Source organism: Musa acuminata, chromosome BXJ1-5 (assembly GCF_036884655.1).
Source record: "Musa acuminata AAA Group cultivar baxijiao chromosome BXJ1-5, Cavendish_Baxijiao_AAA, whole genome shotgun sequence".
Lineage (NCBI taxonomy): Eukaryota > Viridiplantae > Streptophyta > Magnoliopsida > Zingiberales > Musaceae > Musa > Musa acuminata.
In genome coordinates, this window is record NC_088331.1 from 7368507 (window position 1) to 7382503 (window position 13997).

At 45.5% G+C, this 13997-nt stretch overlaps 3 protein-coding genes across 3 annotated transcripts; 1 reads left to right on the forward strand and 2 right to left on the reverse strand.

Moving 5' to 3' along the window:
• Window positions 1-2086: 2086 nt before the first annotated feature.
• Window positions 2087-2734, reverse strand: LOC135674940 (uncharacterized). Its single transcript, XM_065185205.1, has one exon. It carries the CDS (start codon window positions 2588-2590, stop codon window positions 2249-2251), a length of 342 nt encoding a protein of 113 aa, XP_065041277.1. The 5' UTR covers window positions 2591-2734; the 3' UTR covers window positions 2087-2248.
• A 3597-nt stretch (window positions 2735-6331) lies between these two features.
• On the forward strand, window positions 6332-9389 carry LOC135673481 (uncharacterized). Its single transcript, XM_065182486.1, has 3 exons — window positions 6332-7144; window positions 7907-8072; window positions 8563-9389. The coding sequence occupies exons 1-3, from the start codon at window positions 6467-6469 to the stop codon at window positions 9120-9122; spliced, it is 1404 nt and encodes a 467-aa protein (XP_065038558.1). The 5' UTR covers window positions 6332-6466; the 3' UTR covers window positions 9123-9389.
• A 1729-nt stretch (window positions 9390-11118) lies between these two features.
• Window positions 11119-12125, reverse strand: LOC135674941 (ethylene-responsive transcription factor ERF027-like). Its single transcript, XM_065185206.1, has one exon. The coding sequence runs from the start codon at window positions 11991-11993 to the stop codon at window positions 11364-11366; it is 630 nt and encodes a 209-aa protein (XP_065041278.1). The 5' UTR covers window positions 11994-12125; the 3' UTR covers window positions 11119-11363.
• Between the last annotated feature and the right edge of the window lie 1872 nt (window positions 12126-13997).

A 13997-nucleotide genomic window follows, 5' to 3' on the forward strand; every position in this document is an offset into this window, starting at 1 on the left:
GTAACGCCATTGGAAGCCTGAAACAATGTAGAGGGCACGTCATCGTCTAGGGACCGATAACGATGGATTGGGTAGCTTCATGGTGTGTCTCAGCGACCACAGCCACATGTAGGAGCGATGCCATTTGAGACTTTTCTTTGTAAGTTGCAACGTGAACTCTCAGTATGGATCAATGGTGAAATTTTTTTCAGAGTATGTCAATTGCAAAATTAGGTAAAGTGTCGAAACGACTCGCTTGGAGACCTGTATCGATGATAGAAGATGAGAAAATCTTTTTATTTTGTTGAGAGAAAATCTTTCTCTACTGTAATTTTCTTCTCTACTACAGCTTATTCCTCTGCTACAGCATTGCTATAGCTTTTTCTATTACTGTAGCTTTCTTCTTTACTACAGCCATCGTCATCGCAATGATATCCTTGACAGAGCACATCTCTCTCTATTCTGTTGAGAAAAATCTTTTATTCTGTTGAGGAAAATCCTCTCTTCTAATATGTATAAATAGGAGAGGGACATGTTAATGTATTGAAGCTAAAGTTATTTCAATTAAGCTTTTTCATTTATTCAATAAAGTTTCTTCGTTCTTATCTTCTATTCTTTCCATCATCGGGGACATGTCGGGTTAAATTTCTCTAATGATTCAATCAACTAAGAATCTAAAGGACTTGATCAACGTAAATCTTAGAAAAACTAGATTAAAAAGTTTGAATGATTTGAATTAAGAAATGTATTTTGTATCTTTTATAGTATGATGAAGAGCTGAAAGAGATTAATTAATATATGTATGAAAGAATCGAAGGTATAATTATGGATCTGCGATTCATCAATTGTAAGTAGCAATGTGCTAAATCTAAAAATTATGAGTTTACTTTAGATTCTACCCGTTGAGGGTGGATACTCATCTATTATTACGAGTCAAAGTACTCATCATCGATTGACACTCGTCAAATGTCAATCAATTCACATCATATGCAATATGTTTTCCAAATATTAAAAACCTCCACATATATAAATATAAGTATCATTCAGATTATTAGTTATTTAAGTTAAAAACATAGATAAAACTATAGAACATCTAAACTAACATTGAGGTTTCTATCATCATAATGAGTTTTTAAGGTTTTAACTAAAGAGTAACTTAGTGTAGCTAAAGAAAATTAACCTGAAAATTCGACCAAGTAAATAATGTTGCCAAAAAAAGTATTTACATCGTAGCAAATTATAGGAGCCAATTGATCGTTTTGGTCTCTTTTGCATTTTAGTGCCATTGTTATTGGATAGAATGTGTGTGGTCATGGGCTCGCCCATCCCTCCATGTGTTATTCTTATAACATACATGCATTATGATCAACTTTTCCAATTTGAGATTTTTCTTTCGTGTTGTGTTGTAGTATTTTTCAGGTTTCAATATATGGAATACGATAGAGTTTAATCCGTACCGTTCAATAGATTTCATAATAATAATAATAATAATTATTATAATAATTAAAAATTAATTTTGATTGAATCTTATATTTTTGTCTGAATAAAGTTGCATACTAAATGTCTCCGGAACTTAACTAATAAATCTCTTTAGTCTCAGTCATTTTAAAATTCTTGATCAGAATTTTTTTAATTTCATATAATAAATCAAGATTACTATTGATAAATAAACTATCATTTATATATGAAATTAATATAATAAAATAGTTCTCACTAATATTTAAATATAAATATTAATCCATAGAGTCAAACTGGAAAGTATACAATTAACTCCTCACATAAGTATAAATTCCATCTTTATTTGTGTCTTTCTCAAATGATTGGTCTCATGGAGAGGAGCTGCTCTCTGTTGATCAAATAAGTCACCGCTAATACTGCACCTTTCACACTTATCTATATGGTGATATAGATAAATATATTTTAATTAATTAAGCCGATCAATAATTAGATTACTTATGACAACTACAAATAAACCACGCAGGTAGAGAGATGAGAGAGCACTCACGCTTCCCATCCCCCATCTCATCCTTAAAATCCGTGTCTTCATCAAGAACTCTTTCACGTACGGAACTTCCATTAACGAAGCGGCAAACAACTCTCCCTGCTCTAATCAATTCACAACTTCTTCGTTTTACTCGGTTGCATGACACTGATACAAGTCCCACAGTCAGACTCCATAAAAAAGAGAAGGAGGAGGAGTAGGAGGAGGAGGTTAATTAACAACAGGTTTCATGGACTCCCATATCTCGCAGTGGTGTGAATTCTCCATCTACCTAGGTTTTGAGGGGGTGATCTTGATGACGAGTCCGGGGAAGACGTCGTCGGGGTCGTGGATGTGCGGGTTGCGCTCAACGATGAACGGGTCGCCGCACTTGTCGCTGATGGTGTGGAGCGTCTCCCCTTCACCGACCACGTAAATCTCGTCGCAGGGCCGGCGGACCAGCGGCCCGCAGCCCCTCGCAGGCTCGTCCAGTTCCTCCGCCGTCGTCGGGGGGCCCTCACGCAGCGAGCTTAGGAGGACGAGGGCCACGAGGGCCAGCGCGAGGTACCACGACGCGGCGTCGGCGACGGCGATGACAGTGGCCAGGGACCTCCTTGCCGGCGAAGCCATTCTTCTGGGTTTGGAGAGACGAGGAAGCAAAGTTGGACACTAGTTGGGATGTAGGTAGCGGTATTTATGGGGGGCGAGACGGCATCCATACGGCGTGTGAGCTCTAATGGCGGGGTCTGTTCGGGGTTTGGTTTATAGAGAGACAAGGAAAGTGGGATGCTTGTTGTTTTGGAGTTACAGTCACGTAACTGAGAGGCGAGGGGGTTCTTCTGCATGGGTAGGGGTGGGGGTGGTGTTGGTTGGCGCCACCACCGCAAGATGGCTCCCCCATTTGGTGAAGTCTAATCCTCCAAGTAGTGCTTCCTTTTGGGATCAAAACCATGGAGATGAGGCAATTCAAAAGCAAGAGGATGAGTGAGTGACAGAGGTGGATGCCATTAATTTGATGGTGGATCAAAGAATGAAAGCGTCGTGTCATAGTCTTTGGTACTCATTATCATCTTAAGAAAATAACATTATCACATCATGATGATGCCCACTATTTTCTCGAGAAAAAGATTATGATGTCCACGTAGCCCATTCCACTACATCAAGACATAGATGAGGCGGATGCACTTCATCTCTAAACATTTTTATGATCATCATCATCATCATCATCATCATCACCTGATGATGCGAAGTAGAGAAATTGTTTGGGCACCAACGTAAAGCCTTTCGGCGCATATTGGAGTCATCATCAACGCACAACACATTGTTGCACGGCCCCATCCATCTACTACATCACCCTATGTATGAATAGATATAAGCATATCATGACGTGAATCAATAATATAAAAAGATTTAAATAAATTATAAAAAAAAATAAGACGTGTTAGTATTAAATATTTTGAACTCACGTTTTAGCTTCAGTAAATTAACGATGAATGAGCACAAAATGAGTCTATATATACTTTAGAGAAGAAATGAAACCTGCTTAGAGACGAAGGGAGCTTCCGCAACAACGAAGCTACGTGGAAGTATATGGCCAACATGCATGTCTTCCTCCGCATGCCCTCGCTGAACTGTTCTCAAATTAAAAAAGCCAAAACAAAAACAAAAAACAGAAACCTGGCAACGACACTGATCACGGTGGACTCGACCAGCTCGCACTTGTCAGCGGCCACCGTCCTACCTTAGCGCATGATCCCTGTGTGGACTCTGAGTAGGTACGGACGATCAACCACAATGACCCAATCTTATTAGTTTATTAACTGTTGTCCAGAATCATACTTGCCTGCACATACATTACTGGCTAAATCTTACAGCAGCTCTGGAATCTTAAACTAGACGACAACATTCCAACCTGGGCAATTGTTGGGCGGAGTGTAGACGACAATACCGAGAGCGTTTTGGTTAACCTGATGAATAATCTGCACAAGGAGAAGGAGCAGCGAAGTTTCAGTGGGTCGATGAGTCGAGTCCAGTTCAGGAAGTGAGATCTGTGCCATCTTTGATGCTTCGGTTCTGGATCTACTGTTGACTTGGAATTCTATCTAAGATCTTACTTGGTTGACTTGCCACTGTTCTTGATGCAAGTTCTTTGTACTTGTGCAAGCGAAATGCACATCCAATCATGGAAATGACTTGATTTCTGCTTGAGAAAGCAAACACGAAGGAAATCTGGAGTTGAGATACGAAGTACTACGGCCCAAGTGATGGGGTTATCGTCATCGATGCACTGGTTTTCCGGTAGGCCTACTTTGCAACGTTGGAAGCTATGTTATTTCCTCGTGATCGCATGGCCTCATCGTCTCCTGGAGCGGAGGGGTCCATCCATCGAGACCGCGAGATCTTGTCGTGATTCGTGCACGACTCTGATGGTGGCCGTGGATGCGTCTTCCATTTGAGCTCCGGCGGATGCTGGGAATTAGATGGGGTGACTTTTCATAGTTTATTTCTTTCACTTCTTAGACGCATTCTCTCTTCGACACCGCACGTGTCGGGTAACTTTTCCGATGTATAAATTGGTCAATGATGAGACTATATTCTTTTTTCCTTCTCTCTCATTTCTTTTAATCAAAGCATAGATGAAGGATACGGACCGTAATAGTAGACGACGATGGTTTATATTTCCCTTTTAATAAAGGATATCAATCATCCCAACACTTTCGATCATAAGGCTTCTCATAAGAGAGAATGTCTGTATGTTGACGTATTCTACCTACATAAATAATGGTGATAATGTTTTACAGTGTGTGCTCTCGGAGTCCGTTTATTTTTCTCGTTTATTTAATGTTATACATACAAGAACAGTATCATATAAATAAAAAATAAAAAAACATGATTAATTTATGTAGGTAGTCCTGTTATCATCACGTGTAATAAGCCTCCTCTTCTCCACCATGTCAAGAGCTTCCATGAACCTTCCCAGCATTACGAGACAAAAAAGTCATCGCCCTCCTGAAAGCCACGCATCGAGAGCGTCCCGTGCTTCATTGTACGACCTTTGGACGCATGTATCTTAATTTTTGTGAGATCTTGATAGCTACATCCATGATTTGAAAGCACTGTTTCAACAGTGTAGCCAAAGCACTTATTGGCTCCTATGATATCATCTGTCAGTTCTGCCTATAAGTAAATTGGTCCATAGATATAACACCATATGCATGCCAAAATGTAAGTAGCTTTTGACGCTTCATGGACTACTAGTCTGTCTAATTGATTAGTTGGTCATGTGAGACAGAAATAAGAAGGGAAAACCAGTCTTGAATCCATTGTTCACATCCCCAAACAAAACATGACTAGTTGCTGTCATTGCCACAATCGGTTGCACCCCACCTTGGCCTGTAGCGTCCAATGACTTGATCCGATCGACTCGTGTATCGAATTTTAATTTCTACATTGCCAACCACTAATTCTCGAAAAATCATTGAACCGAGTCAAGATTGATGGACTCGATCAGATCTTATTCAAATAATCAAGTTTATCGCTGCCGTGCATTATCGGCCGTGTGCGGAGATGGCGGTGACGACGAGGACAGCTCACCGACCGCATTCCCTCCCGTCCCATAGATCCCCACCGTCGAAGCTCATATCGTACGTCCCGGAGCGATCGGGTACCGAGTCGCAGCGCCCCCGCACGAGCGCAACGCAGCCACGAAAACATCGGATCCGCTGCTCACAGGTGCACCACACGTGCTGCGTCCCGCCGCACCTCGCTAGGCGACATATTAATCGTTTTTATCTTTCGACGTAATAACATCAGGCTGGTTTTTTTATCTTCTTCCGTTGCACCTCTCGCCACTAAATCTCGAGCATGGAACAAACCATAAATGAAGCACCAAAATTCCTTTTTTTACCTTGAATACGTTCACTGAAAATTAATAATCTCTTACCTATGGTTTCCAGCCTACAGTTTTTCCACTGGAGGAAGGATGCAATCATGGGGCCAAAAGGGTCGCTTCCACCTCCAATCACTAGTGTGGTAGAAGGACGAGTACCGCACGAGGTGTCATTAAGAATGTAATCACGTAAAGCATTGAGCGTACACACTTCGGCCATCGGGTATTAAAACACGGCCGAGAGAGCAGCGATAGCGGAGAGACAACCGGCGTCCGCCGTGCCCTTGCTCTCTCTTCGCTATCGATCTCTTCATCTCTCTCTCTTTGATTCTATTTTCGTGCGTGTTTCCTCTGCTTCATTATAAACTAGCAAGATGGATTCCTCCTTCCCTCCATTTTTTTACTCCCTGTGTGGCGCAGGTTGTTCTTCATCTGGAGATCTCCGCCTTCGAAGCTGCGTCTCTCCTTCGCCTTCGACCCTCCCCCTCCCCGTCGCCCCTTAAATACCTTCGCCCACTCCCTCCTAACCACTTCCGCTCTCTCTCTCTCTCTCTCTCTCTCTCTCTCTCTCTCTCTCTCTCTCACACATCTTGTGTTGCTGATACGACTGGTTATAGATGATGGCTCAGAAGCCACTAATGCTCAAGGATTACCTTGAGCTGGAGTGGAATTCCGAGTCCAGTGGCGCTGGGTTCCGGTGCGTCCCGCGTCGAGCCAACGACGACGCCACCGTACGTTACCTACTGGAGGCGGACCTCCGCGGTGGTGGGGGAAGGAAGCTGCCGCGGACACCATCCATGAGCGCTTTGACGAAGATCTCCGCTGTATTCAACGCCGTTAGGCTTCTACCCTTCGCCGCAGCCGCCTCCTCCTCCCCAGACTCTGGCAGATCCAGGCAGGAGGGATCTCCGTCAAGAAGCCTCTCGGAGAGGCTGAAGGGAAGTTTCTGGAGAAGGAAAGGAAAAGAGGGAGAGGAGAACAGGGCGAAGGTGAGGGACATCGTACGTCTGAGATCGTTTGAGGAGGAGACTGGCGACGACCGGGCGTCGTTCGACTTCCCGTCCCCGGTCGTCAGCAGCTGCAGCAGCTTCTCAGAGTCCGACTCCTATGGCTCGGGCTTCCTTCCGTCCTCCATTGCCAGTTCCGAAACCACTGACGACGCGGCCACCACCGACACCACCGGAGACGTCAAGAAGCACTCACCGCGAACAAGCCCAAGTCGCAACACCAATGGGCTGAACATCATCGCCGAGGTCGCCGAAGCGAGCGTCGCCGGCCACCGCTGGGCGGCCAAGGTGAGGGGTTGTTATTTTATTTATTGCGCTTCAATTATTTGCACCCGTCGCACCTCTCTCAGTAATCAACATCAGGGCCCCACGAAATGAGCGGTTGAGATGGTTGATGAGGCTTGGGTCCCGCCTCTCAGCTTTCCACATCACCGTTTGTACGGTGGTCCCGCTCCTTTCACAACCCCTTTTCTTACCTTTACCGCTGTTTGAATTTGACGCATTCAGACTTTACAACCGCGAATTCTCTGTCTGCCCTTTCTATCTTGCTGAAGCAAGAACCATATAGGCAGTGGTGGATGAGAAACACAACCAAAACGGTCCCTGAAATATCGATTGAAGTGAAAGTTGACAAAAAGAAAGGGCCAGTCTTTTAATGGTTGCGAGATCTGTCGTCTGCTTTATATAAAAAGCTGGAACTACACGGAGTTGGTCGGTGGATGAGGAGGACCTGAGCCAAGCTCGAGAGGTACAGTAGAGTGAAAAGCTTTGTAGTCTTTCACTTGGTCTACGACGAGTCATGGTGAGTACAATTAGGCCAAATCTACGGGTTTTGTTGGACGGTTGTGGGAATTCTTTTTCTTCCAAAAGTCGATGGATGAGGTCCGCTTTAGAGGTGACCTCGACCGCGCGTGCTCCGCTTTTTTTTGGCTTTGCCGATGCACCAATTCGAACGCCCACGTCGCCTTGGCCTTCGCTTCACGCCTTCATCCGTACCTTCTTGTCTTTTCATGAATCATTCTCATTGGCATTTTCACATGCGGAAAACAGGCAACGGAGAGCCAGAGCGAGGAGTCGCCGGAATGCCACTCGGAGGAGAAGGAACAGCTGAGTCCGTTGTCTGTGATGGACTTCCCATCCGAAGAAGACGAAGAAGAAGAAGAAGAGGATGACACCACGTCGCCTTCCTTCCATCACAGCCTCGCTAAACTCGAAAGTACGTGACTTATCTTTCTTCTCTACTCGGATTTAAAGTTGCAGTGTCATTTCCGTCGGCTCAGTACCCAAAAAAGCAAGTTGTCTTCTATTAATCCATCTAGAAAAGCAGCCATGTCGATGGCATATATATGTAAATATATTAGAAGTTGAGACGGTGCTCTCAGGCGCCTATCGCCACGCACTTGCCGTTGATTACAAGGCAACTTGGGTCCTTGCGTTCCGCCGGAATCTTCTCCCTTTGTCTTTTGACCTGTGGACGCGAGCCCAAAATGCCAACCGCAGCCGTAAATAATAATCCCATCCTGTTCCAGTCTTCTTTATGATCTTATTATTCGTCCCTCGTTAGATGGTAGGTTTTGCCTCACGTGCTTCTTCAACTACAGTAAGGCGTCCGACAAAGAAGATGACTGTTGCCCCTCTGTATATGTTGGTAAAATAAGAACAGCTCGCTGCGACACCTAACGTGGATGGATCGTTTGTGGGTACAGGAACGAAGCTGCAGCTGTTGCAGAAGATCAGACGGTTCGAGTGCCTCGCCGATCTGGACCCGATCGATCTCGACCGTCACTTCGCCTCGTCTGATGACCGCTCCGAATCCACCGACTGCGTCGCGTTATCCGACGTTGACGAAGAGGAGGCGGACGTGAGGGGCTTACGAGAGAAGAAGGCTTGGGGCCTACTGGGAGAACTAAAGAACGACTTCCACGTAGGCCCGGGAACGTGCGTCGAGAAGGTCTTGGTGGACTTCTTCATCCAGGGGCTGACCTCCTCGGGCGACGACGCTGTTCCCGGCCGCCCGTCCTGGTGGAGGAACTCCATCCTGCGCCGTGATCCGGCAGAGCGGCCGATGTTGGAAACTTCGAGGGATTGGATCGAGGGGAAGGGCTGCCGCGATCTGGACGACTACCACGGGGAGGCGACGCTGAGGGAGATGGAGAGGAACGGGCGGTGGATTTGCTTCGAGGAGGAGGAGGAGGCGGCGGATGTGGAGGACCTGGTGCTGGGGTCCCTGATGGAGGAGTTGGTGGTGGACTTAGCATCAGATTGAATGAAGATTCCAACTTGTGGTGGCGGTGACGGCTGTTGTAATAAATTAGTTGGTGAAGTCGTTGAGGAAGTTAACGTTCCATATATGTCGCGGGTACATACAGAGGCAGAGGGAGGCTGCAAAGCCCGCCAATTTTGGGTGACGAGAAGACATCGAATGGCGGGCGGCAGAAATGTTCTCTATACATTTCCAATTTGGTCTCTACCTTCTTTTAGGCCGCACGTACTTGGAACGACGACTCTAATTCGAACCATTTCAATTCTATTACTTTGCTGGCGGTGGATTTGGCCTAGCAAGAAGGCTTAGCCCCGGCCTTATTAGCAATCCATGACAAGCACTCCTTGAACTCCGACGGTGGCGTTATGGTCGTATAATTGGCATACCTACATCGACCCACCTCTTGTACTTTCATCAGATTTCAGGAATCAATCAGACTTGCATCAAAACTTCACTGCTGAGCGTGAGGCATTCATGGTCTTCGGAGTTTTCATCAGATTCAGCGAATCGATCGGATTTATTGTACACCATATCTATTTGGTGTGCAAAGAGAGTCCCCACATCAGATTCCTGTTCTTTCTTCGTAGATCTCGCGCAAAATAAACCCTCGACCAACCACGCCTTCATGCGGACCTTCACTCAGATGGCCCCATGAAGCTGCCCCTACTTCACCTTCTCGCCAAAGGATGATGGGACAAAACCTTTCTGCCTCGGGTCGCAGGGCGGCCGCCGCCGACACCCAACCACCGTATCTTCCTTTACGACTCACGCCATTCTTTGCTACCTGGAAGTCGCCTTGACACAGACGGATAACATGCACTGTCCTCCAACAGCTGCCATAGATGTCCGATGTATGTCTTCGGCAAAGTGCGGTCTCTTTCAGATCCACGTCTGGGAATACCGCTACCACTGTTGAAGGCCGGGACAACCAAATGACACGTGAATTTTCTTACGAATGGTGATCCTTTGATGTCCGAAGTCGGAGATGCATGTTTTCGATGTTACATGAAATGGATCACATGTGCAAAGTAAGGGAAAGAATTAATATGGATTGGTTTCAGCAACTCATGATGATATCAATGGCAGTAGTACAGTATTCTAGGCATGGATGTATTCATTAAAATTGCCAGGACAAGAATGAAGGACTCAAAATCTATATCTTATTATTTTTTATGGTGTTAATTGAGCCTAAGGACTTCAAATATCTATCATTTCGACGTAGATGTTGTTATAATAGCTTATTTAATTGTCTTCTTTGCGAAGGATTACAACTCAAGAGGCTTATGCTCCTCAAATCTCGTTAGAAAGACATAAAGTCGTTTATGGATAAGTTTAAGAAGTGACTTTGTGTGCCTCATATGGATGTCATCTCTTCCAAAACTTGCTTTTAGTTTCTCTCTCTTCTCTCTGTATCACCGTAGTAACATTGTCGAGCTTTTGCGTAAATTGCACTGAAGCGTTCAGCGATCTCCGCTGGTGTGGGTCCTGCACATTTAATTGTCTCCCGTGGGCGGAGGATCCATCTGGGGGAAGACTTGATCCGAGTACGTAAAGCTGAACACAGCCTTTTGGAGACCCCAATGGGCGGGGAACATCTTAACGTACGTGTGGTGTTATTATGCGCGTCTTTGATTGGGGTTGCAGAGCTTCATCCATGAGCAAAAAGATGCGATCCCTGTATGCTTCCGAGGCCTTCTTGCAGTCACAGCATTACCCGTGTCGTCGCATTGCAGACTCATTATGTGGAGGGTTTCACATTCTGTCAGAAGAATACCTGAACACAGCTAGTTTTGGCGAATCCAGCTTAAGATTTTACTCTTGGAGTTTATTGCCGAAGCAGAGTTTTACCGATCCTAATGATTTCAGAATATTTTCGACAAGACTAACCCAAACTGATATGATTTGTTGCTGCACTTTCTGATACTTAAGTGCTTTATTTTGCATGTTTTTTTATTCGAGGGAAAATAAATAAATAAATAGATAAAAGTAGAGCACTCTATGGCAGTGGAAGTTTATCTGCACATGCAACCAAGAAGACAAATAATAATATATCAATTCCCATATGCAATCTGGTAGAAAGGAAAACATTCTTTCCCAAGATTAAGGGGAAATTTGAACCCTACGGACTAGCGTTACATGTATGTAATCTCCATGAAAATGAAGCCCTAGGGAAGCACATCATGAAGGTGTTAGATAGGTGATATAAGCGTAACTCTTTGTTTATTGTGCTACGACAACATATATCTACGGATAGCTCCACAAGCTCACCTCCTCGGAGAGCTCCGGCGGGTCATCGGACCTATGCGGGCTTAGCCTTGGTGGGCTCATCAGCATCCCCTCGGCCATGTTCACCAACAACTGCGGCATGTCGAATATCTCCTCCTCGTCTATGTAGCTCCCTGGATGCTGATGGGAAGCAGCAGCAGGCTTCGGCACCAGTGAAGCCGCGGCCTCCGCGGCCGCCGCACGAATATGGGTCGGAGAGGCCGAGGCTGGCGCCGGACGCGAGGCGATCTCGCCGGGGAAGTTCAGCACGGCGTCGGTGCCGCGCAGCGCATGCGCCGCCACGTCGTAGGCCACGGCCGCCATCTCGGCGGTCGGGTACGTGCCGAGCCAGATGCGGCTGGCCTTGCGCGGCTCGCGGATCTCCGACACCCACTTGCCGCTCCGGTACCGGATGCCGCGGTAGCTCAGGTGCCTCCGGGAGGCATCCGGCCGCATGCGCGTCTCGCTCTCGGCCTGCACCGCATTACCTCCCTGGTCACAACAAGGCAACAGCTCGGGGAGTCGAGGTGGGGATGCTCGGCCGCCCTCCACTGCACGCCAACAGTGCACGTGGGGATGGCCGTGCACGTCCGAAGGGCGTTCAGCCATGCATCTGCCGAGAGCAAAACGATAGTAAGCGTTAAGGGGACAGTTCACGTGATCATGTGGAGTCGTCGTTGTCAGCTGCGTGCTGTGGGATTGCGCTGCAAACGGATCGGGACGAAGGGGAAGTGAGAGAGGGGATTGAAGAGCAGCATTTAAGGTGGAAAGTGAACGAGAAGGCGACGGTGGGATCAGAGGAAGCGTGGGGTTTTCGCAGGAAGGGGCAGCAGCGTCAACGGTGTATGATTTTGGGTGGCACGCGCTTTGGTTTTGGATGTTGGGCTAGCAATTAGCTGTTATCCTCGGAGCAAATCCAGCCACCCGAAAATAGGTTTTTAATGTAGCTCAAGCTTATACTCACCTCATGTCAACCATCTAACCATTAATATAATCTTATGTTAAGTGCCACTTGTGATGTTTATGGAGTTGTTTACGTGCTAAGCCACTTTTAGGCGTCGGTTGATGCTGTGGTCAAATTGTCTTCCGCCCGTATGAGGCGGTGGGTGAATCTTTTATTCGTTGCTTTGGGTGGTCTCAACAGAAATAAACTTTGAGCCAATGAACTCCTAAATATATTTATAATTTGAATTTATTTTTATTTTTGTTATATATAATTTTATGATGGTGTTTTCTATCCTACTGTCAATATTTTTTTATTATTTGTATTTATTTAAAAAATAGACTACAGCAATCGATTTTTAAGGCTCTTAAGACAACACCCAGTGTGCCCTTTGCAAGCTTATACAACACATCAGTCAGACATATCTTATCTTAATCGCAGCTGATTTATCATTGTGCTCAAATCGCAGCCGAGAATATATGGGTTGGTTCGCTCGAGTCAGTGAAGCTTCAGAAGTCATGTCAGTCATGGCGAGGAAGAAAATTGCATGCTTATATATGGATAAGAAAGGCCGATCGAGGTCTGGGAAAGGTCTTCGTGTGACGGTGCAAGTAATATAACCTCGCTGTCCTTTTACGTCCGACTCATTTCACGTGCTAGGAAATCAAAAGGAGAACAAATCCAACCGATCCTTAAAATGTCCGAGTCAAATGGCTCAACTGAGTCGAAGGACAAAATAGCGTCAGAGTTGCACTTGGAATGGATGCGTTCGATATCCATTCCCCCGTCAGTGTGCAGGTGATGTGGGACTTGAGGACCGGACGTCGAAATCAAAGCGATACGCTGAGAAAAGTTAGGTGGACAAGGAAGATATTGCCTGTCCCCTCTCCGTTGCTTCGTCTGTAGTTCGGGAAGCTAATCAGCACGCATTTGCTTGCAAGAACATCGTGGTGTAGTACTTGGAAGGAAGGAGCCAGGTAGCCGCCCCCTCCTCCTGCCTTTGAGGTAAAGATCACGCGGACGGAGGAGAAATATATTGTGAACCAACCCATGGCGGCCGGCCTTCTCGTCGCCAACCACCCCCGATTCTAGAGGCATCTGGTCGATTGAAAGCGAGCGGCGGAGCCAGCGCAGCGGAGAGACACGGCGAGAAAACCACCGCTGCCCTCGCATTCGATCGCCGAGCGACTCATCGACCTCCACCACTCTTGCGGCGTCGACTGAGATAACGAAGAAGGGAGAGAAAGGACAGGGTGAGGCCGCCGGAAAGTTGTGATGGAGAAATAGATGGAGAGCGAGGACAGCAGGTTGTCGGCAAGCGACGTCGGCTATTATAATTTTATTGTGATTTATAATACCATTTTATGTATCTACATTATTTTTATATCTACATTATTTTTATGTTTCTACATTATTTTTATACGCACAATACTACACAATACATGATTTATAATATCATTTTAGTAAATTTATGTATCTATAATTCTAACGGTGTCGGTCTGTCCTCTCTAAAATATTTTTCTGATATAATATAAATATTTTTTTTATAAAATCTATATGATAATGATATGTTATTATGATCTTTTAGTTATTTAGAGAAGATATATTATAAACCTATTATCATTTTTTATGATAATGAGGTGTAAATTGGATTATGATTCGATGATTTT

Bases quoted from the DNA above. Each gene is read 5' to 3' on its own strand.
- LOC135674941 (XM_065185206.1), bottom strand. From the start codon at position 11,993: ATGGCTGAACGCCCTTCGGACGTGCACGGCCATCCCCACGTGCACTGT.
- LOC135673481 (XM_065182486.1), top strand. From the start codon at position 6,467: ATGATGGCTCAGAAGCCACTAATGCTCAAGGATTACCTTGAGCTGGAG. The intron at 7,145-7,906 runs GTGAGGGGTTGT...TGCGGAAAACAG, and splicing joins GCCACCGCTGGGCGGCCAAG to GCAACGGAGAGCCAGAGCGA. The intron at 8,073-8,562 runs GTACGTGACTTA...TTGTGGGTACAG, and splicing joins CAGCCTCGCTAAACTCGAAA to GAACGAAGCTGCAGCTGTTG.
- LOC135674940 (XM_065185205.1), bottom strand. From the start codon at position 2,590: ATGGCTTCGCCGGCAAGGAGGTCCCTGGCCACTGTCATCGCCGTCGCC.